The 24,413-nt window shown below is 41.9% G+C and overlaps 1 protein-coding gene across 3 annotated transcripts; it reads left to right on the top strand.

Moving 5' to 3' along the window:
• The first annotated feature begins 119 nt into the window (after positions 1–119).
• Positions 120–21,492, top strand: XRCC6 (X-ray repair cross complementing 6). Of its 3 annotated transcripts, none has more exons than XM_039863331.1 (13): positions 120–241; positions 860–947; positions 2,771–2,883; positions 5,634–5,772; positions 6,043–6,297; positions 6,667–6,850; positions 11,321–11,507; positions 12,999–13,167; positions 13,855–14,016; positions 15,463–15,592; positions 16,752–16,852; positions 18,133–18,246; positions 19,589–21,492. In XM_039863331.1, the coding sequence occupies exons 2-13, from the start codon at positions 875–877 to the stop codon at positions 19,783–19,785; spliced, it is 1,824 nt and encodes a 607-aa protein (XP_039719265.1). In that variant the 5' UTR covers positions 120–241; positions 860–874; the 3' UTR covers positions 19,786–21,492. The 3 variants fall into 3 exon arrangements, with proteins under 3 accessions (XP_039719265.1, XP_039719267.1, XP_039719266.1); XM_039863333.1 differs by lacking the exon at positions 120–241 and adding an exon at positions 273–436 and having other exon boundaries at positions 19,589–19,994; XM_039863332.1 differs by lacking the exon at positions 120–241 and adding an exon at positions 479–663 and having other exon boundaries at positions 19,589–19,994.
• Positions 21,493–24,413: the final 2,921 nt, after the last annotated feature.

Here is a 24,413-nt window from a genome sequence, read left to right as displayed (position 1 = left end):
ACCATCCTGACGGGAGGTGAGGGGCGGGGTTTCGCTGGAGTGGGCGGAGCTTTTGCGGACCGGGTGGTGTTAGGGATGTCTATAGAAAGCAGGTTGTGGGAGGGGGCGTGTCGGCTTGACAGGAAAAGTGCGCACTATGCGTGATGACGTAAGGGGCGTTGATTGGGAGAGAGCGATCCGGAGCCCGCGCTTGCGCAGCGCCCGGACTGGTGTCCAAATTGATCTTGTCCCTGCGCTCGAGGTAGGCGGGAACGGTCTGTGTTCTGTGTTGTTGCTGGCTGGCCAGGTCTGGCCTGGTTCTGTTTCGCCTCCTCAGTCTTGCGCGTCCTCCTAGCCTGGCCGCAGGGCCGCGTCAGCCAGAAGTGTGCTGACGTGAGGTGCAGAGGCAGCCTATAGTCCATTCCTTTCTCCGGGGGACGCGGCACCGGCCTTGGAGGTCCGCCTGCGTTTGAGACTCCCCCACTGGGCGCGGCTGGCAGAGGAGTTGGGAGAGATTTTAGGGGCGGGATGAAGACCAATGAGTCTGGCTAGAGAACTGAGTACCCTGGAGCGGGAATCCCTCAAGTCCAGATGGAGCAGGAGGTGGAACGTGACCTCCACATCAGTCAGAGCGGCCACCCTGGGCCACCACAGGCCCTGAAGCGTCCTTAAGGCATAGCCAAGGCAAGGCGGCTAGATGATCCTCATGCCCATTTACTTCTGCTTCTCAGTTACCAAGCGCTCTTGAGGCAGCAGAATCCAGTATCCGCATTCCTCACGAGTAACCTCGAACCCTTTGGACAGATCTCAAAGGAGCCTAGGAGTCGATATTTTTAGGTTTAAATTTGCTTGTTATTGATCTTAATTTTCTTTCACCTAGTGAGCAGTAACCAACATGTCAGAGTGGGAGTCTTATTACAAAAACGAGGGTGATGAAGAAGAAGAAGAAGAGGAGAGCCTTGAAGCAGGTAGTAGGTGACTTTGGCATGGACCCTTCCATGTGTGGAAGAAAGACTTTCCTTGCCTATATTTACTGGGTGTCCTTTGCTATTTAAGGGCCTGCCCGTCTCTCTCCCAAGGATCTCAAATACTTTTCTGCCTTTGAGCTTTGCAGAGCTACCCTAGGCTCTTTTATTCACGTCCTACTCTAGTCTATGGGACATTCCTAGCCTTAAACTTTTGCTGGACACCGGTAGATTGACATCTGTTGAGCTCCAATAAATGACCCTGAACAGTGGTATCTTTTGTCACCTTCGGCGGCTCAAGTAAGATTCTTCTTCACCCAGGAAAGTAGTTTTACTCATTCTAGGACCTCAGTATAAAAATGCTTTCAGCATACAATAACTGCAGCAACCAAAGAGTAAACATTAGTAACACAGTTACAAGCGTCATTCCCTCACCATACCCTCCAGGTTTGGGAGTGTATGTTCAGCCAACACAGTAACACATAAGACAAAGACAGAGAAATAAGGGGTACATGTCATCGACATACTGAGTTCTGGGTAGAAATTTTTTAAGTGTTTTTATTAAAATTGAGAAACAGGAAATATAAAAAATAGAGAAAGTTTATTGTAATCTGTATAATCTACCACCCTAACACAACTACTACCAGCATTTTGGTGTTTTGCATATTTCCTTCACATAGCTTTCATTCTGCACATTTTCTAACTACGTATATCTTTTTCTTAGTGTCTGATTTTTTATTGTAATTGTGGTGCATATACATTTTTAAATTTTAATTTACACCGGTCTTCTTCCAAAATGAATTTAAAACATATATACATAATTTTGTGTTCTGCCTTTTTCTTATTTTAGATATATAATATCTTTATATTATATAATATATAGACATATAATAATATATAATATAGATATTATAGACATATAATATCTCTATATTATATAATATGTAATATTTTCCCATCTAACTACACATATATATAGTTTTGATAACTCATTTTAAATGTAGTATAATTTATTCATCTACTTCCTATCGTGTATTTTAATTATCATTTTCTTTAATAAACATCATTGTAAAAAATTTTGCATAAAGGTTTTTCCATATCTTATTAAGAGGCGGAATTCCCTGGGTCAAGGTAGAATTTTGTTTAAGGCTCTTGACACATGTTGCCATATTGTTGTAAAAAGATGGGTAATTAAGTTTATTGTATTAAGCAGCAGTGTTGAAAGGGAGACAACCAGACATCATGTGCCTTTTTATGAAAAATACATCACCCGTGATGTAATTACACCAGAGAAAGGAAAAAAGAAAACCAGAATCTGATGAAGCTTCTCTAGGTCCTTAGTAGGAAAGAGGACTGTGTTGATCTGCCCCGAAAGAATATAGTTGGCAAAATTCAGAAGGTGGAAAACTGCATGACACACATCCTGGTTCTTCAACAAATAAGTTATCAGAGACAGAAGATGGAGGGGTACCCATAGATTAAGAGGCTTCAAAAACATTTTTGAAAAGTCAAAATTAGTATTTAGGAATGTTTACTTGGATGATAAAACTATAAGGAAAAATAAGGAAGTGATTTCTAAAAGTCAGGAGAGTGGTTACTCTTGGGAGGAGGGTGGGTATTCTAATTGAGAGGGGACATGGAGAGGGCTTCTAGGGTGACTGGCAAGATTGAATTTCCTGGTGTGGGTAGTGGTTTTAAGGATGTTCACCTTATAATAATTCATCAGGTTATACTTCTGCTTACTGGGCTTTTCTTGTTTTATATGAATAATAAACATGTTAAATGTGAACATAGAGCTAACATTTTTCTATTTTTTTTCCCCATAGGAGAATATAAATATTCAGGAAGAGATAGTTTGATTTTTGTGGTTGATGCTTCTAGGGCCATGTTTGAATCTCAGAGTGAAGATGAATTGACTCCTTTTGACATGAGTATCCAAGTAAGTCTACCTTTTTATTTAAGCAAACAAACAAACAAAAAAACTCAAAGTAGTAATACCACTTAAAAAAATATGGACTCTTTGAAAATTTTGTTTTTGAATGATAAATGATGGTCAGCCTCCCAGGATGACCACCTATACTTGCAGCTGAAAAAGAGTAGCAGTTTTGGAGAACAAGCCCATTTTCTTCTGGATTTGAACTCTAGACCCTGTGAATACATTGCTCCCACCTCCGGCATTAACCCTTGTAGTAGATGTGGGCTGCACAGGAAAAGATGGTCAACATCTTTAGTCATTAGAAAAATGCAGATCAAAACCACAGTGAGATATCACACACACTAGGATGGCTATAATTTTTTTAAAAAAGGGAAAATAAGAAGTGTTGGCAAGGAGGTGGAGAAATTGCAAACCTCATGCGTTGCTGGTGGGAATGTGAAATGGATCAGCCGCTGTGGAAAATAGTTTGGCAGTTCCTCCAAGAGTTAAACATAAAATTAGCATGTGACCCAGCAAGTCCTCATCCCAGGTATGTATATCCCCAATACAATAAGAAACAGGTACTTGAATCCTGATTCTGCCTCTTACAAACTGTATGATGTTCTAAGAGCCGCTCAGCTTCTTGGTATCTGTTTCCTCATCCATGAAATGGACAGAATTATAGTATCTTCCTCATCAAGCTGTTGTGAGGATTAAATAGTTTCATTTTTCAAATGGAGATGTCATTCACATAACAAATTAACCATTTTAATGTGTACAATTCAAAGGTACTTAGTATAGTCACAACGCTGTGTAACTACCACCTCTGTCTCATTCCAAAACATTTTGAATGGATAAACAAAATGTTTACACATACAGTGGGAATATTACTTAGCCATGGAAAAGAATGAAATACTGATACGTGCTACAAGATGAATGAACCTTGAAAACATTACATTAAGTGAAGAAAGCCAGACAAATGGTCATATGTTACATGATTACATTTATATGGAATGTAGAATAGATATTCCATAGGGAATGCAGGCTGGTGGTTCCTAGGGACAGAGGGAGGGAGGAATGGGGAGCTACTACATAATGGGTTTGAGACTTGCTTTTGGGGTCATGAAAATGTTTTGGCACTAGACAGAGGTAGTGGTTGTACGATATTGTGAAAGTACTAAATACTACTGAAATTTTCACTTTAAAATGGTTAATTTTGTTATGTGAATTTCACCTCAATTAAAAAGATCCCTATTCATAGAGAAATATTTTTATAGATATATATATATATCTCATGTCTTATGTTTTCAGAATTTGGCACCAAACAGAAGCTTCTCATGTTATAATTTGTATACAAACATTTCTTGCAGTTGGCAACTTGGAATATCTTGCATCTAAAAACAATTAATAAAAAATCCTTAACTTTAAAGCAGTGGTTTTCAAACTTTTACCTATATCAGAGTCACCAGCAGGGCTTGTTAACATGGACTATAGGGCTTCGCCCCAGATTCTGTAGTTCAGGAGCCAGGACCAAGAATTTGCATTTCTAGCAAGTTCCCAGGTGAGGCTGAGGTTGCTAGTTTGGAGATTACTCTCTGAAGAGCACTGCTTTCTCCTTTTTCAGGTCATAGACTTCTCTTTGTAATGTGATGAAAGCTATGTACCCTCTCCCCAAAAAGATCACTCACAGTTCTACCTGTAGTTTCAAAGTGTTCCTGGAACCCTTCATGCCTAAAGAACCCAGAAGAAAACACAGTCGTATGTAGCAAATAAGTGAGACATTCACAGATGAGCGTAATGTATTTGATAAGAAGCAATGAAAAAAACGTTTTCTAAAATCCCTTTTAATTATTTTTGTTTTTGTGTTTTTAATTCCGAGAACCTAAGAAGCCCTCACCAAATTTTTGTACAAGTTTGTAGTCTGCTCAAAGAGTCTATTAAAATATTTATGGTAATGACTACTTGCCCTGCAGGTTATCGTCAATCACTAGACATACTCTAAGTTCTGTTTTTAACAACAGAACGCTGTGGAGGAGGGCTGGTTAGAGGCTCAGGCAGGACATGGAGGGGGGTCATCATAATTGGTTTATTTCTCAGCCTTGCAGATTTAGGAACTTAATTTTGTCAGTGTCCCCAGAATTAAATAGCTTTCCAGGACTGGCCAACTCTTGTGAGATACTGACTTACCAGATGCCAACTTTACTTTAAACAGGTAGATAGACCATTCCTGGAATACTGATGTCTATAGTTGTGTAATTAAGCACAGGTTATTTCAGAAGATGCTGTCAGTAGTTATAGACTTATTTTCAGGTCACATATACTTATCGTTAGCTTCAACCTTTTATACATGTAATTATTTTATATATGTAAATTCCGTTTCTTGATATCAAGCTACTTGAAAGCTCAAGTGGCCTGTCCAAACCCAACCAATTAAATAAGTGACTCGAGTGAGATTAAAATCCAGGTTTTCTGATTCTAGTACTGGGCTTTTCACCCCCCTGTAGCAGAGTTTCCTCCCTGAGTATATAAATGTTTTTAATTCTCTGGCTCCTTATGATAAGGACCGCTTGTACTTCTTATAGCGTAATATATATGCTCATTACTCTCACTGATTCATGAATTTCCTGAAGGTAGAGGTCATGCTTATTCTAATGCCATGTACAAATTCAGCAAATATATATTGAGCACCTACTATGTGCCAGGCACTTACTTATAGCATTTAAGTTTAGTGGTAACTAGTTAAATATTAATTGAATTGTTCTTTTTATTTTCAGTGTATCAAGAGTGTATACACCAATAAGATCATAAGCAGTGATCGAGATCTCTTGGCAGTGGTGTTCTATGGTACCGAGAAGGACAAAAACTCAGTGAATTTCAAAAATATTTACGTCTTACAGGAGTTGGATAATCCAGGTCGGTAGTATTCTGAGATCGACTTTTCTCTGACATGAGAAGGTCGCTACCCTGAACAAAGAGGAATATGGAGAAGGAAGCAAATGACATCTTGACTAAGAGTATGCTCTTTTGCACAAGGGGATTCTTACTGGGCTATGGACGTTTGCTATGTAGGGTAAACAGCTCTGAGGTGAGGAAGGGAACCTAGGCCCTTCTGTTAGCCTTGTGAAGGCAGCTGCTTACACCGTCCTGACTTTTCTGCTCATTTGACCCCCTCTCTCTGATCAGGTGCTAAACGAGTGCTAGAACTTGACCGGTTTAAGGGTCAGCAGGGGAAAAAACATTTCCAAGACATGATTGGCCATGGATGTGACTACTCACTAAATGAAGTGCTGTGGGTCTGTGCCAACCTCTTTAGCGATGTCCAGTTCAAGATGAGCCATAAGAGGATCATGCTGTTCACCAATGAAGACAACCCCCATGGCAATGACAGTGCCAAAGCCAGCCGGGCCAGGACCAAAGCTGGGGATCTTCGTGACACAGGTCAGCATTTTCCTTGTTTTAAATTGGCACTTCATTTTATTGCTTCTTCATAGCCGACGTCAAACATTTGCTTTTCACCATTCACGGTAAAATGAAAGAATAAAGCGAAGCCACTGGAAATGGCCAGGCCATTAGCTGTCTAAAAGACTCTCCCAGAGTTTCTTGACTTTAATGCTGCCATGAATGGTGGTTTTGAATAAGTTATCTGAACTCGTTACAGCAGCCAATTGATTCCTTTAGCCCTTTCTCTAAGTCCTGACATGTTAATTGGTCTAGTTCTTTGGGAGCTTTTAAAAGCATATTTGAGCTTAACAGAAAAAAATTCTTGCCGAAAATTGTTTCCCCTCTCTTTCGTCTTTCCTTGCCCAGGCATCTTCCTTGACTTGATGCACCTGAAGAAACATGGAGGCTTTGACATATCCGTATTCTACAGAGATATCATCAGCATAGCCGAGGATGAAGACTTCGGGGTTCACTTCGAGGAATCGAGCAAGCTAGAAGACCTGTTGAGGAAGGTTCTCTCCAGGGAGACCAAGAAGCGTGCGCTCAGCAGGTGGGCACTGAGCCTGGGCCACCTGCCCACAGTCCCCAGTCCTAGGCAATAGATGGCTTGACCTCCCGGCTACTTATAAACGTAACTCTGGGTCACGTCATTGCCTCACAGTGTTCCTCTAAAAAACTTTCTTTCAGGATAGCACGAACTGTTTGCTTCTCTTTCTATGGAAAAAGCTAGAGTATTTCTTCAAAATAGCATAGCCCGCCATTTCCATGGGGTAATCAGTTGTGGCCTTACAGTGGCCTCAGTTGCACTCAGTAGTTCATTGGCTGCTTTCTTCTCTGTAAATTAGGGATAACAGTAGTACCGGATACAGAGCAAAAGTTCCAAAAACGTTGGTTATTATAATTGTTGAAACTGTGTCATTCTGATTTCTTACAAACTTGAGGCTGGTAGGAACCAGACTATTGGCTTATCTTCCTTCAGAGAGCTTTGGCTCCTCAGCATTTCTTCCTAAAGAGCATCAGGCTTTCGTTTTGGGCTAGTTTCCTCAAGGTAAGGGAATATGGCCATCGGTTTTTGAGCAGTTTTCAAGAGATTACTGATATTCTACTAGAAAACCCATGGAATTATTTTAAGGAAACCACGAACCAGCTCGTTGCTACAGTTATGGTCTTGTCATTGTGCCGCGGTCCAGCCACGACAGGATCCAGGGGGCCCCGAAGGTGGGCAAGGCGTCGGCGCGGGAGACAGTCGACTACACAGCTCAGAGGCGGTGTGACACTGTTCCGTTTTATTGTGATTTGAGTACAACTTTTATACTTTTTATTTGGCATTTGATTATACTTTGTTGTTAAGGTAGCAGGGAGTTAAATTTCTGTGGTTAGGCGGAGCAGAAAATCTTATAGAGTATATTATTATTAATGTTCATGATTAACTAGTACATTTTTCTCTCAATCATTAGAACAGAACTACCTGATGGAACAATCTAAACTTTTAATTATTATATCTATTACGTAAGATACAGTTTGATTTAAGTAAAGGTGATAGATAGATGTATTCATAACAGCAAGCATTGGCTTGTGGGAAGACATTGTTCTTCTTTCTGCCTGAAGAAATCTTTTAAATGCTATTTGATTTATGCTATATCTAAAGTTCAAGTTGAACCTTTCTCATAGCTGTTCAAAAGTTTCCTTGGTGCAGTAATGAGGAAAATATTTATAAAAATCAGTTTTACAAAGCTGCTTTCATAAGCTAAGTTTCTGTTCCTTTGTTTTTAAGCACCAAGGAGATCCTGACCTAGCCAGCCTTTCTATGAAACTTAAACTACTATAAGGCACATGAATTCTATCTTTATTCACTACATGTATACTATCTTTATTATAAGCTTCTGAATAAGGCAAAGGAAGATCAGGTAATCTTTTCATACTATTAGCCCCCCTAGGTGGATACCAGAGTTTTCTATTTATCCACTAGGCCACAAAAGGAGGCCCTTCTATAGTAGGCACAGGCTTATGAGTAAATTTCTTATCCTTACTAATTTTTCTACTAACTGCATGGGAACAGGAGTATAAACTGGTTCTAGTAATTCAGCTTGTTATAATTTATTCATAATATCTTTAAGAGGCGCGTCAAAAGGAATTTCCCTTAATAATTGTTCAAATAAAGGGTTTATGCATTCTGGACACGTCAGGGTGACCAGAGCTGACTCCATACGCGGGGAATTTACTATGTTTTCTTCAGAGCCAATTTTGAGGAAATCCATTTGTATAGCGTTTACACTTACTAGAATTTGTGCTACCCAAATTCCCCCTATTAATAGGATCATTTCTAAGAAACCAATTATCCCTAAACACATGCCACGTCCTCGTTCTTGACGATGCATTCCTTGAAGCCTCTGTCCCCATCTCCGGACCTTGTCACGCAGTAGGGTAGAAAGAGGACGCGGCATCATTGCTCTCTTCCCCCTTCCTGAAATGATTGGGTGTTGTTACTACTGCAATTTGGAAATCTACTACACATTTTGGTGAGGGTGGCCGGGAGCATAAAATAGAGTCAGATCAATTGGATTCTAGTCCAGGCCTCTCTGCTGTGTGGCCTGAGGTAAGATGTATAACTTCTCTGAGCCTCAGTAAAATGGGAGCAAAACTGATCCCTCCTCATAGGACTGTTGTGATGATTAAATGGAATAATCTAGGCATAGTGCTTGGCATGTAGTAATTGTTTATAAATGTTCGCTATTATTTCGTGGAAGAGTTGTTATAGGATACTTGATATGAATAATAATACTACACTGGAGCTGTTTGAGAGCTAATAATGCCTTAGGCCAAAGGTCTAGAAAATTCTCATAGTTCTTGCTAAAAGATAATAATATAATTGTTTTATTGCATGGTTATTGTGTATCCGGCATTGTCCTACATTCTTCGTGGTGAACCTGTTAATTAATTCATTTAATCTTTAATAACCACCCTTTGAGGTAGATTGAAACTTACCCATTAGTAACATTTCTTAACCCTAAGAAAGATCAAGCAACTTGTTTTGCACTGTGGGTTTCCACATTTTCCTCGGCACGGTGTGACATAAACTGTGTGATGTTACGCTGTAACTCTGTCTTAGAGTTATGAAATTTTCAAGGTCGAAAGGTACCTAATTTATAAATGTGAAAAATTTAAGATGGGTTGGGAGGAGTAATAGCGTTGCTATTTTAGGTTAGAAATAGAACCAAGGTCACTTGAAGCCCAAGGCCAGAGTGGACCACATTGGGCAGTACTTTTTCCCAAGATGCTACAATTTTGAGAATACAGCAGTTTAAAAAAAATTACTTTTGAAGATTGCACAGTTTTTTAATTGGTTACACTCTTGTCAGCTCTCCTTCAGTAGCCTTTAGACAACCGAGTTTAACACCTAGTAAGCCAGAATAATTTAAAGTAGGAAGCCACCAGATGGTTGGTGGTGGTAGTAGTGCCATTTGGTACGAGTACTCACCTATGGGCCACGTCACGCATTGCCAGATTGATCTGGGGGCATATTAGGTGCCGGCTCCAGGAGCCAATATTTCTAGTTAGGGCTCTGCCCCAAAGCTATGTTCTTTCCACTCTGTGAATCAATATACCTTTGAACTAGCTGTAACCTCTAAACTTTTCTTTAAACTCAGTACTTACTGCTAAACATTACACAACAGTGAAGATTGGCTTATTAATATGACACTTTTCTGATAAAGGAGTTTAAAGTTATAAATTTCCCTCTGAGCACTATTTTAGCTGCATCCCTTTGATATGTTGTGTTTTCACTTTTCAGTTCAAAATAATTTTAACTTACCCTTGTGACTTATTCTTTGACTTCTTGGATTATTTAGAAGTATATTGTTTGATTTCCAAACATTCGAGGTTTTCACAGAATTCTGTTGTAGATCTCTAACTTAGATCCATTTTGGTTAAAAAACCTGTTTTGTATGATTTCAGGCTTTTTGGATGTATTTAGACTTGTTTTGCGGCCCAACATATTCTCTATCCTAGAGAATGTTCCACACGTGTTAGACTGTGTAATTTTGTGTTGTGCTTTTTTTCACAGTATCGTAAATATTTTGCACATTATCGTTATTATGGAAGGTCCTATTTCTCCTAAAGATGTTGGTATAAATACTGTGGAGTAATATGTCCTAATGGAAACGTACATGAGCTTTAAATCAGACATACAGTGTTTGAACACCAGTTTTTATTAGTTGTCTACCCTTAAACAAGTTAGATAACATCTCTGAGCCTCAATGTTTTCATCTGTAAAAAGGACAGTAATATGGTTTTGGGGTAGCAAGCAACAGAAACTGACTCTTGGCTAATTCAGCATATTCAAACAAAATCCTGCACAGCGTGTGTACAATAGGAACCAGAGTGGCACCAGAGAGCTAGATAGCAAGAACTAATGATAGTGTCTTTGGGGTGCCACTATCAGAAAACATTCCCTCCAACTGTGTCCTTCCTTGGTCACTGCATAAGTCCCAGACGCTCAGGAGTTGGGTTGAGCCTGGATCAGGTATGCCCACCACTTGGCCAGGGCAGGGCACAGCACCTGGTTAACATTCTCCCAAAACTACTGTGGGGTAAGGCTGGTTCCCAAAGGAAAATTGGAGTTTCATTATTAAAAGAAGGGGAAAGGAATACTAGACAAGCAGAAACAACAGATAATCAATGCAGTACTTACAGGGTTATGATGATTAAATGAGAGAATAGCTATAAAGGGATTGGTATATTGCTGGGCTCAATAAAAATAATCATTTTTATTACAGTCCATTCTTTGTCATTATTTTAAATAGTTAATATATTTTGAAACTAATTTTTGTGGTATAAACCCTGAGATGGTATTACAACAAACTCCACTGTATTTTTAAAATGCATTATATTTATATTCTAAGAGCTAGTTTAGTATTATCAGAGAGAATAAAGCAAATTAAAGCTTGGGTACCATGCAGGAATTTTAGATAGGAAAGTATCATCGTTCAGTGTATGCTGTTTTATTATTTTTTTCCTTTAGGTTGAAGCTCAAGCTCAACAAAGATATAGCGCTCACCGTCGGCATTTATAATATGGTTCAGAAGGCTCTCAAACCTCCTCCCATCAAGCTTTATCGGGAAACAAATGAACCAGTGAAAACCAAGACACGGACATTTAATGTAAATACAGGCAGTTTGCTTTTGCCTAGCGACACCAAGAGGTCTCAGGTAGGCCTGCCTACCTTCTTACCAAATTTTGTCTCATTGAAGAGTTAACCGGGAAGGGGAGACACTGATCAACCTAACCAGTTAAATAAGTTTCTTGTGTATGTCTTTCTAGCCAAGCCGTTAAAACACAAAGTCATTGCTCTTTGGAACTAGGCACCTAGGTCAGTGATACCTTGAGAGCTAAAAAGTTAGACCAAGTGTTTGAAAGATGTCAGTGAAGACTGTAGTCTTTGATCACTCAGCACGTGCTGCTCTGTGTCTTCTAGGTCGAATTCCTTGCTCAGGTACAATAGCAGAAAATGCTTGATAGTTGACTAGGGAGATGATGACGAGTTAGGTGTGAGGCATACTCTATTTTTTTTTTTTTAGGGAAAGATTTTTGTTTTGGCCAAACTAACCAAATTTTTCCTGCGCTTTGAAATGATACGTGTATGTCTTTCTTAATTTGAAAGACAACTAAGAATGCAGAACGTTATCTTTGTTCATTCTGTTACCTCTGTTCGCTCTGTAGAAGGATTTGATATCTAAAATTAAAATTAAATGAATCATCCTTCCTTTTTGATTACGCAAAATGTGGGAGAGAATCTGAGATGTTGTATAAGTTCAGGACCTAGAAGGATCAACTAAGTGACTAAAATTAGATAATTTTGATTAAGCCGATGAGATGTTTTTTGGAGCCCAAATTTCAAACCAAAGTGTTTTGCCCTGCTTTCTGAAGGAAAGAAGAAATTTCCTTTTTCATTTTGGAAATAACTAGTTTTCCATGTTGGTTTATTCATAGGAAGTAGCTCTTCCAGTCACTGAGTTTCTTTCTTGATTCAATGCCCCCCCAACCCCGCAAAAAAAACCAAAAAACCAAACAAAACCTCGAGGGCTTTGTTTTTGTTTATAAAACCCAAATTTGACTCTGTTACAAGTTCTGTTACTAATTGCATATTTAGGATCGAAATGCAAACATTAAAGTTTGGAAGTAATTTGTGTGTGTTTGTGTGTGTGTCTACCTCCCACACTAACTGAGACCCAGCACACTACCTGACATAGGTCCTCTCAATAAATAGGTATGGTTTGAGCATCTTTTGTGTGTCAAGGATGATGCTGACCATTCGTTACTTGTTAAATGAGGGAGAGAGTAAAAGTTTGAAGAGCACGTCCTTTGGTACCATACAGATCTAGGTTTAAAGCCCAATTTAGTAGTATAATCTGGAGCAAGTTACCATCCCTTGAGCCTCAGTTCACTCATCTATAAAACAGATTTTTACATCTATGCCTAGGATTGTACAGAGATGAGTTGAATGACAGACATAAAGTAGTAAAGCACCTGCTGGGCTCTTAGTAAATGTTAATTTCCTGTGATAAAAGTTCAGTACCCCTGGAGAGCCATCTTCCTGCTCCTTAGAAGAGAGTGGGTTTTGACTCGTTAGTGTCACGTGGCAACAACTTTGCATCTCCATGTAGCCTGTCTATGTGGCCTTTCTTGTCCCCCACCTTTAGATCTATGGGAGTCGCCAGATTGTACTAGAGAAAGAGGAAACAGAACTGCTAAGACGGTTCGATGAACCAGGTTTGATTCTCATTGGTTTCAAGCCCTTGACGATGCTGAAGAAACACCATTTCCTGCGGCCCTCCCTGTTCGTGTACCCCGAGGAGTACCTAATGAATGGCAAGTGGCCCAGACCAAGGGTAAACGAATGAGTAACACAGGAGGCAACTTACTGAACAGCAGCTTCTAAATGGGTGCTGCTTGGGAACTGGATAGGGTGTGTTATTGGTGTATTTTGAAAGTGTTTCATGCTCAAATAAATTTTGGAAATGGGGGACTAAACCAGGTTAAAGAGATTTCTCTAGGACCTGTAATAAACTGATACATTGCAAATATCCAGGAAGGGATGTGGAATTAGTATTTTAAAAACTTCCTGTGGAATTCTTAGAGGTATCAGATAGTGTTTGAAAAACAAACGTCTTTCCTAGTGTTGACAATTAAAGATGTTACGAATTTGGCCATTGTGTTTATTTGTGCTATAGCTAACGAACCCCCCAGATTTGATCTGATTGGTTTTCATTAGCAAATGGGGCTTATGTCGTTAGCCTAAGGATCATAAAAGTAAACTGATGTTAATTCTCACTCCTAAATGGAGCGTTTGAGGCATCCAATCTCTTTTTCCTTTCCTTTCTATGCCTCTGCTACCCCGACTTTCCCCTCAGCTCCGGGTCCATCACCCCTTACCTGCTAAAGAATCATAAGCCCTTTTAAGAAAATAGAATAGAAATTGTAGGCTAATAATATGGGCTAAGAGGGAAAGATAGAGACACCTTTAGGGCGTTGACCCCTGGGATGTTTCTTTTCCAGGGAGCTCAACCCTGTTCAGTGCTCTACTCACCAAGTGTCTGGAGAAAGAGGTTATGGCAGTGTGCAGGTACACCCCCCGCCAGAACATTTCCCCTTATTTTGTGGCCTTGGTGCCACAGGAAGAGGAGCTGGATGAGCAGAAAATTCAGGTGACTCCCCCAGGTATGTGAAAGAGAGATTTTCAGTGCTTCTGAACCTGGCTCAGACTTTGGAGCCACTCCTGGGATCCCAACTGTACCTTCTGTACCAGAGCCTCCAGAAATGGGTCCTGGGAAGTCTGTATTTTTGAGGTTTCACAGATGAATTTGATGCACGAGGCTGCCAAATATGGTTGTGCACTGCACAGCATGGGTTGAGAATTGACTGCATAGGGACTGTTTGCGGGTTACTGACACAAGTTCATGGGGTCTTTCTACTAACACCTTTCTTTACTAAAGCCATTGTTTGGCACGCTCGTAGCGTTTAATCTTTAGTTTATCTCCTGTGTACACAGGGCAGCGAAGTATAGTGGAAAAGCCTTGGATTTTGAAGTCAGATCTGACCTTATCTTGTGCAACGTGTCTGAAAGCTTACATTTTTTTGTTTCAGGCCCATCTTTGCCACTTGTAAACTGGCCAACTTGGGCAAATAATTTGACCTTTCCATTTATATTCCTTATCTGCAAAGATAAGAATAATGGAACACCTTTCTCTCAAAGTTGTTTCACATTTGAAATAAGTTAATAAACATGAAAGTGCTTAGCACAGAGTAGCCAGCAGTCGATCATCATCTCTCTTCTTTAACCATGCTAATAAATATTAACTTTATAAAGTAACTCTTTGAAAATATTCCATTTCTAACCCTGGTCACTAGAATGCTGAGGAATAGCTTTGTCCGTCAGCTATTAAGCTGTCGTTTCTCAGCTCCAAGTTCACCCTTTAATGTTCTGTGCTGCTGTGGCTGAGACTCTCTAAACCCAGTTTCTCCTTTGCCAGCTGGCTCTGGGTGAGGCTCTGTCAAGAGCAGGTGCTGGAGGGAGACCACAGGGCAGAGAAAAGCGAAGGGATTTTCTCCTGCCTCCTGCTCAGTGCTGTCAGCATTGGGCCTTTCACCTGGCAGCAGTAGTTGGTTCCATTGTCTAGATTTTCCAGACTTTCTAGAACCAGCCAGTAATAGAATAAGATCAGCCGGCTAACCCTCACCTCTTCCCTTTCAGCATTTGGTGGAAGGTGGGGAACAAAGCGGGGAGCTCAGAGGCAGGAAGGTTGAGGCTGGGACTGAGCCCTCAAGAGAGGAGGCGCTGTCCAGCTTTCTCTAGGTGGATCAGAAAAGCTGGAGGCGGAACCGACTACTGCTGCGGGGTAAAGAGCCTCAGCTGGGACGACACTGATAGGAACAGGAAGTATATGGGAAGGAGCACCCCTGCCTTGGAGTCGCCCTCCAGGGGGAAGTCTGCCAGGCAGATGCTAACAGCAATCAGTAAGTGAAGGAGAAATGGGGTGTGTAGGGTCCCAGCCCCTGACTCCCAGGACATAGAAGGGTGAATTTGGAGCTGAAAGACAAATGACAACTCAATCACTGAAAACTTTTCTTTAGTCAAATCTCAGAAAACTGATCTTCCTTCCTCAGGCTTCCAGCTCGTCTTCTTACCCTACGCTGACGATAAACGGAAGGTGCCCTTTACTGAAAAAGTCATGGCAAACCGAGAGCAGATAGACAGCATGAAGGCTATTGTTCAGAAGCTCCGCTTCAAATACAGGTGAGCAGTGGGTCGGTCTCAGGCTTTCTTCTGGAAATGCCTCCTGAGTTCCAAGTCTTATTGGAAATTCGAGTTAAGCCTAGAGCAAGAGAATGGGATTTTACTCTCTTCAGTTAACTGATTATAACTTTTTAAAAGCAACATAGAGTCTGAAAGGTCTTATTATAGTGACTCTGGAATTGTGCTAAATGCTTACAGCTGGTTGGCCTATCCTGTTGTGCTGAGAAAGCCAGATTAGTTGAGCAAGTTCAAAAAGGCGGCAGTAAGGAGAAAATTCTTAGTTGGTCTTTTCCTTGATTTACTCACACAATGAGTGAAAATAAGTAAATCCAATGTAAATTGTTACAGGATTAAAAGAATGATTATATAATTCAAGTCATTTTCTTTCACATACACATAGACCATCTCTGAGAACCCGCATAATTTGACACCAACCGTAATTTTTTTCCCATTCCATCTTTGTGTTTAGGCTGCTTTCCTATATCTGCTGCCCTTGGGGCAAGTAATACCTTCCCCTCCAGATGTAGCCTCCTGCTGATCTTTTATTGGGCAAATGGAAGAAGCATTGTTAAGATTCTCCTCTGTGCCGGGCACTGTTCTAGATAAATTCCAACATCATCTCATCCATTCTTCATAAGAACCCTGAAAGCTAGATTTTGCGCCCATTTTACAGATGAAGAAGCCGAGGCTTAGAGGAGTGAGGCAGCTTGCCCAGACTCATCCAGCTGGAAGAGCTAGGTCTTTTTGGCCCTAGATTCTTTCTCTTTCTACTCCCATTGCTGCTACTGAGTATGGGAAGGAAGAGGCCTCAGGCCCATTACCTCCCTGTCTCCTTTCATCTCTCCTTCGTCTTTTCTCTGTTCTTACGTGGCCTTGCCTCCTCCATCTCTATCTCTGCCCGCAGTTTCCAGTGACAGACAGGTGAGCAAGGATTGTTTGCTTTTAAATTAGAATCTCTAGCATCGGACAATAAATGGAAAATTGAAAGAAAGAGAAGTTGATTCAAGAGACAAGATTCCCAACTCTTTTAGTTGGGGCGCTTTTCTCAGCTAACCTTGGACCTGAGCTGTCGCAGTTGGGTTTATTTACTTATTTATTTTTAATTTTTAGAATGTTTGCATTTTAATTTTTTAATTTTTTTATGTTATTGTTTTAACAGGAGTGACAGCTTCGAGAACCCAGTGCTACAGCAGCATTTCAGGAACCTGGAGGCCTTGGCTCTGGATTTGATGCAGCCCGAACAAGTGGTGGACCTGACATGTAAGAGGGCCGTGGCTGAGAAGTCCTCGTCATGGGGGCTTCCTTCTCCATCTCACTCTGGACCAGCAGTGCGGATGATTCTCCCGGCACCCTCTAAAGACTTAGCCTCGCTGTCCGGCCCATGTTTGAGAAATTTTCTAGACTAGCCGAGACTGTCCAGGAACACATTTGGCTGGTTCTGCAGCGAGAGGAAGAAAAGGTGCCAGGCTTCTGAGACCTGCCTCTGAGAAAGGCCACCCCATGACTACGTGATGGTAGAAGTTAACAAAAATAATCCATAGCATTTACTGAGTGCTTACTGTGTGCCAGGCACTGTTGTCCTATGCGCTGGCTCATTTAATCCTTGTAACTACGAGGTGGGCACTGTTGTTGTATTTGTCTTGGAGAATGTTCCTGCCATCCCAGCCACTCATCCCGCACGCCTTCTGCTCCATCAGTAGGTGCTGTCAGGTCTCTCACCGTTCATGATTACAGTCCCATCCACCCCCTACCCGCCCCCCAACAGCACACACTGCTTCGGCCTTCTGTCTCACCCGCCTTCTATTCACACTCCTCACAGCTGTCAGGGCGATCTTTCTAAAATGCAGATCTGATCACGTCACTCGCCTGCATAGCCCTTCAGCGATTTTCTTCTGTGCTCATGATGAGGTTTAAATCCTGGGCAGGCTTTCGTGCTTCTGTGACCTTGCTATGCTTGACTTTTCAGCCTCCTTGCTGGTCCTGCCCTCCTCACACCCTATTTTCAAGCTCTATATTGCATGCTTTTCTCATCCCTATCCCTTCTCTTGCTTGGAGTAATATCTACCTGAGGAAGAACAATCAGCTTTCCAGAAAGTTCTTTCCTGACTCCTCCTAGGTTCCAGTGTGCCCTGTACAGTCCCTTTTTTCATGGCATTGCCCAGCTCTATTGCATCTATGTTTTTACCGCCTCCTTATCCTGACAAGGCTGTAAGCTCACTGAGGGCACAGACTTTTGTTTGATCCCCAGAATCTTGCCCAGTTCTCAGCTCTACCACTTCCTAACCGTTTGACCTCAGGCAAGTCATTTGACCTCTCTGTGCTTGGCTGTAGTAAGTGCTCATTAAATACAGTCGTTAGAAGGTACTTAGAAACGTTAGAAAGACTTTATTGAATGTTTTCATGGCCAGGTCACCTGCCTCCTCGTGGACCCTTCCCTGACATCCCCCAGCCCCATTAGGTGCTTTCTCTTCTGGTCCCCTAGAGTTAGAACTGGACATGAAGCCAGGGTTTGTGACTCTTCCTATGTTTTGATTTTCTAGTGCCCAAGGTTAAAGCAATGGATGAAAGACTGGGTCCTCTCGTGGATAACTTTAAGGAACTCGTCTACCCACCAGGTTATAATCCTGAGGGAAAAGTTCCCAAGCGAAAACAAGGTAAGGAGCCAGTGGACATCCAGCGGATTATTTCAAAAAGTTGTCTTTATGCTCCTATTACAGAAGATAATGACCTTTAGAAATTTCTATACAAATCTATATATTAACATACACAGACATATATATTTCAGCACAAATGGGATAGTATTCATGTTGTTTTCTAGTTTATTTTGTTACTCAGCTGTATATGATGGACAGTTACTTATATCCACACTTACGTTTCTACTTCATTAAAAAAAGTAAGGCTGTAGAGCACTTCATTGGATAGATGTGCATAGCGTATTCACTCTATCGGTAGATACGTGGTAGAGAACACGGACCGCATTGGTCAGCTTGTGTGAGCAGATCGTTAAGAGTTGACCCAGCGATTCTTAGCACTGACATTTCTGGGTCAAGGTGTAAACATTTAAAATTCTGATAAAAAGTGCCAGTGTGCCTCTGAAAAAGAGATATAATTTATACACTGCCCAAGAAGGGATGGGTGTGTTTTTCTACGCTCTCACCAATCCTGGACTTTATTTACTATTTTTCGAATTTTCACAAAAAATAGAGGGAAAATTATATTCTGTTACGATTTGCAGTTCTCCAGTTCTGACTAAAATGTAGTTTACTCTGACTTTTTTTCCTGCGAACTTCCAGTTTTGGGCCTTAATCATTTTTTTTCTACTGAACTGCCCTTTTTCTTACTGCTGGATCCAGAGTATTCTACCATGGCTCACCCATTTTTCAGGATGGCCCATCATGACTTCCTCACCATTAGAAAGAGTTTTGGCTTAGGCTATAATCCTTTTGGCTGTCTTTGGTTAAGAAAAGCCAAATGTGGGCCTTGCTTGCCTGAAAAAACGATGAGGGAAGTGGAGGTGCGAAAGGGTCGGTGGTGGCCATGGCCTTTCTCCTTTTTGCGTTGGAAGTGACTCCTCCAGTGCCCCGTGTGAACTGCCGTCATAGCTCTTCACACCTGTGTATGCTCTTGTTTACCTCGGTCAGCCCGCATTCTTATCACTTCGTATGGTGCCTTGGTACCTACGTGGTGCTCTCTAAATGCTTTTTGAAGGCAGGAGGGAAGGAATGAATGACTTGCTCACTTAACGTGAGCAAGTTTTGAGTAAACCGATGGCACTCACACCACTCTTAACTCCCACCTAAGTGTGATAGTTTTGAATCTACGCTTACATGAAACTGCCTTGTAAAGACACCTGTCTTCCCGAGGTGTCCTAGGTGGGCAGCACGGCTTTATGGAAGATGGTTGACTGCAGCCCAGATCATATGAGCACCCTGTGCAGTGTAGCTGGGATACCACTGGTAGCATTTCCAATTATTCTCTTCTGACCTTTTGCCCCAGATGATGAAGGTTCCAGTAGCAAAAGGCCCAAGATGGAGTTATCCAAAGAGGAACTGAAGGCCCATGTGAGCCAGGGCACGCTGGGTAAGCTCACCGTGCCCATGCTGAAGGAAGCCTGCAGGGTGTATGGGCTGAAGGGCGGGATGAGGAAGCAGGAGCTGCTGGACACGCTCAGTAAGCACTTCCAGAAGGACTGACCAGACCGTACAGCCAGCCGCCCTTCAACACTAGCCAGGCTGCCCGGTTTTGCTCATCAAAAAACATTCTCCTGAACCAGGAAGAGTCTGCCTGACAGAAGCCAAGGACTTTACATTTATGAGACTTTCTGTTGCCATGGAGATAGTGTAGCCCTCCTCGCTGTGCCTTATTCTACTCTCTGAATAAAGAGCCCTAATTTTGTATCATATACTGTTGTTTAGTGTGCAAGAGAAAGATGTGTCAGCCTCACATCCAAACTTGCTGTTAACTATTAGCTTAATTTTCTCTCCCACTTGGAACACACATCATCACAGTGGAAACATATCAGTAACAGTAGGGGAAAGTGTGACAAGAACAGGTGAACATACTTCAGGAATGCCAAGCCCTAGCAAGATCCTCTGTCCTCCCACCTGTTTTCCTTTAATCGTGTCATTTTAAGATCTAAAGACCAGATTTCAGAAGCAATAGGAATGTGACATTTCAAATTCTGGTCACCCGTTTGCTTCACGTAGCAAAGCACACCCCTCACGTTGCATTCCTCTTAATGCGACATTCAAGTATATGAAGATCTATGTGTTTTCTCTTGTCCAGAGAATGCGGGTTCCTTTTAAGTGAAATGAGCTATTCCTCTTGTTTTTCAGGGGAGCATTAGGGGAAGGGGAAGAGGAGGGTCCTAGTGTTAGAAGGGGAAGTAGGTAGGGAGTGTCTTTTTCTTTGTGTTCTCCCCCCTCCCCATCCCTCTTCCATCCCCTTGTCCCTTTCCTGCTCTTTCCACTGCTACTGCTTTTGAAGAATTAGCTTGAGAGAGGAAAAGAAAGCATCTGCAAGGGTTTGCATCCTCCGAGGATGGCTCGAGATTCAGGGTTTGTAAGTCCTGTGTCCTTCAGGACTAGAATGAGGGTCTCATGAAGGGTGTGTAGGAATGGTCAAATTACGCTTGTAAGAGACTTTCAGTTTTGGGTTCTTCATTCTGAGTTTTGTAAGGTTTTAACTTGTGTTTTTTGTTTGGGAAGGAGATGTATATTCTTGTTTGGGTTGCTTTCCTTATTTGGGGGTGAGAGAGGAAAATTCTCCAATTAGAAGAGATGCTTTTTACTGAATGTCAATTGAAAAATTAAAAAACTTTTTTGAAAGATGCTTTTGAAGATACAGCAAGGTAACACAAAACCATTTAACAGTAAGTGCTCACTCACGTTGAGGAATTAGACCATTCTTCTTAAATGACGCATGCTATAAAACTCAGTTCTAGAAGGGGTACTAATACTATCAGGATAGATTAGAATTAGGCTGGTCACCACAAGTTGGAAGGTAAGAATGAGTACCATCACTGAGCCTTTGATTTCAACCCTGGATTTCCTGGCTAAAGATGGGGAGCCTTAGAGAGAGTTCTAGGCTTTTCTATGCACTCCTGCGGGTCTTTATCCAAGTCTAGGCTCCTTTTCTTCTGTTCTATTTACGAAATGGAGAGAATGAGAGTTCAAGGGTCAAAAAACAAACACTTACTTGTAAGGTGAATGATAGAAAATTACCACCAGAGGTCTATGGTAAATAGCAGCTGTGTGATCTGCTTTTCTGTAAATTAATGATGCTTGCCTTCTCTGCTGTTGAGCTCCCCAGAAGAAACATGTACAAACACAATTTTGTTAGGCTTTTGTAAGCTCGTAAGTTAAATTTAATAAATTCGCATCTTGGCTCCATCGCATACATACAAGTGACCGTGGGACCTGGCATTTTTGAGCCTCAGTTTCCTCATATTTACATATAACGCGGAATGGTGAAAATAAAATGAGAAATCACGTAAACGGACACGGTACTCAATAAGTACTAGCTGTGCCCCTTGAAACTTCTCTCGCTGCAACCATCCTTCACTCCGCCAGGTGGTGGTGATGTTTGGGAGCCGAGTGGAGAAAGGGATCTGCGCATGCGCAACGCGGGCGGCGGCGAAGGCTGGGCGCAGAGGCGCGTTCGCGCCCCAGCAGCCCGCCGTCTGGGCATGTGGGTCAGCATCTGGACAGCGCCAATCCGGCCAAAACTATACGAAACAAACGTGTGCGCATGTGTATACGCGTCCAGGCCAGATGCAGAGGGAATATCTCCCGTAATGTTTTAATGTCTTATTAAAAAATAAGAAGAAAAGGCTGGACCACGAACTCTGGGAGAGATTAGTCATCCACGTCATCCAGAAATTTTAACCTCAAATCTATATTGTGGGGGAAACACCTGTTACATGCGTGCAGGAGCTGCGATGACTGTCCAGCCTTTCTGGTGTGAGCCTAAACTGTCCCCGAGTATATAATTATCTTCACTGTAACCACGTCATATGAAAGCCAGTCCTACATGAGATTTACTTCTGGGCACTCTGAAGCAGCAGGACACACCTCACCCGCGGGCCCTGCCAGCACTTCCAGTGTTATGGCCCTGTAGTTTTGACATGACCGGATTTATTGCTATTTTCACAAGACGTCCTCACCTTTTTATCACCCACTCCAACCTTTGTTGTTTATCGCTGTGTAACAAACTGTACCCAAAACAATTGGCTTAAAAACAATAATTCTCTCTCACCATTTCTGTGGATAAGGAATTTGGGAGCAAGTAGGGTGGGTAGTTCTGGCATGAAGTCAGTTGAGGTTGGGTTCAAGATGTTGGCCAGGGCTGCAGTCTGTTGCAGGCTCTACTAAGGCTGGATGATCCACTTTCACGGAGGCTGTATTAATCGTTTATTTTCTGTAGCTAATGTTTTGACAACTTGGGGGTCCTTACAGACCCAGGAGAGACTGCTGGAAAATGCCAGATACATTTTGCTAGTTCCTAAGGGTAGTTACCTACTTGAGAGCACACTTCTCATGCAAGTACCTCCTTTATCTCACACACCAAACCAGTATTGTCCCTGTTCTGAATAATCCCAGAGCCAGGCAACCAGAGACCAACCACCTTTATAATTCCCAAAGCCCATGGGAATTATTCAAACTAGCCAATCCTAAACTGTTACTTGCCCTGCCTTGCCTTTGCCATGAAAACCCCAGTAAAGGTTGTGGCCTAAGATTTTCCCTTGCTTCTGCTGCCTGACCAAAACCAAAACCCAAAGTGCCCCCTGTGGCCCTGCGTGGCATGGTGTGCCTCCTTCTCTTGGGAAACCTAATAAATTCTTTTTGATAGTGTTGACCTTTCCATGTCATTAGTCATTTCTATAAATTAAAATCCCTGAAGTACACGAGACAAAGTTGGTGTTAGCTTTTGGCTAGGAACCTTAAGAGACACTTCAGAGGCCACTTAAATCATCATAATATGGTTATGATTTCCCTCCTAGTCAGTGATCCAGAGAAGGCAGGAGGTGCAATGTCTTAGAAACTTGGAAGTCACACGTCACCCCATGACACTCCTGCTGCAGACCAGCTCTGAGTTGGTGTGTGCTGATACTATGCAGGGCGTGGATTCCACAATGATCATGGGGCGCGCATCTTGGGACTGGCTGCACAGAGCATCGTGGAGAATATTGACTTGCTAATAAAAATTTCTTTCCTTCCTTCAGAAAATAAGCAATTATACCCACCCACCTCCACCACATTGTAAGCAGATATATTTGTGAACGCTGGAGGCATATGCCTGATTTTTCAAAATTAATAGACACTCAAACTAAGGGATATTAAGTGCCTATAACAAACTCCTCTTTTTCCCTTAATTTGGGATTAAAGACAATGGAAATGCATTGTTTAGTACTTAATACTACAGATGAATAATCTCTTTAACAAGATTGGAAATGTAAAAATATTCCTTCATCATAGGTCCACTTGGGAAAAGGCGTTCAAGAAACTTATTCTAAAACAGAAGTTCTGAACCAGTGTGTATGGGGCCAGAGGACCCTATTAGACCTAAGGAAAGCCACTGGATTTTCTCCAAAATCAATTATATATGCAAAATTTTGCAGCCTACTTCATAGGTGGCTGGATTTAAGTGACCAGATTTCCTGCTTGTTTCCATGTCTGGGCTTTAAGAATTATTCATTCTATACTTTTGGAACATATGTTGGGCCACTGCTGGAGATGCTAGGGCATCACATAAGTTCCAGCTCTAATGAGGGCTATCAGAAAACAATCTCAGAATTAGTTAAGAACAAGTTGAATAGAATGTTACAGGGCTGAGGGGGAGAAAACAAGATGGGTAGCTAGAAAAGGCCCCAGAGAAGTAGAAGTGATACTTGAATTAAGACTAGCATGGGGAGAAAGCCACCAGCGCAGTAAATATGAAGTACAAAGAATTTAAGAAACAGGTATGGAGTGTTCCAGAAACCAAATACCAAACACCAAGCAAAGACAGAACATGGTGGAGGCAGACACAGGGCAGGCGGTGGAGGCAGACACAGGGCAGGCGGTGGAGGCCATTAGGAGCAGGGAAAAGCCAGTCTTCAAGCGATCACAAACTGACACCCTGCCCTTTGAAGGCCTGCCATGTAGCTGTGGGAACACCTCAGAGTAGACTGGGCTCCCGGGATGCAGACCCCAGGAGCTCCTGCCCCACGCTTCTTAGGGATCTCGTAGGTAAGGCCTGGCTTCTCTTCAGGTGGAGGTTGGATTTATCTCCCTCTGGCCCCCGAATTATTTGTCTTTTAGAGTATGATTACAAAGACACA

This window comes from Pteropus medius, unplaced genomic scaffold (genome assembly GCF_902729225.1).
Source record: "Pteropus medius unplaced genomic scaffold, Ma_sr-lr_union100, whole genome shotgun sequence".
Taxonomy (NCBI): Eukaryota; Metazoa; Chordata; class Mammalia; order Chiroptera; family Pteropodidae; genus Pteropus; species Pteropus medius.
The sequence above is the reverse complement of the archived record's forward strand: the minus strand, read 5'-3'. Positions and strand labels throughout refer to the sequence as shown.

Bases quoted from the DNA above. Each gene is read 5' to 3' on its own strand.
- XRCC6 (XM_039863331.1), top strand. From the start codon at position 875: ATGTCAGAGTGGGAGTCTTATTACAAAAACGAGGGTGATGAAGAAGAA. The intron at 6,298-6,666 runs GTCAGCATTTTC...TTCCTTGCCCAG, and splicing joins TGGGGATCTTCGTGACACAG to GCATCTTCCTTGACTTGATG. The intron at 6,851-11,320 runs GTGGGCACTGAG...TTTTTCCTTTAG, and splicing joins AAGAAGCGTGCGCTCAGCAG to GTTGAAGCTCAAGCTCAACA.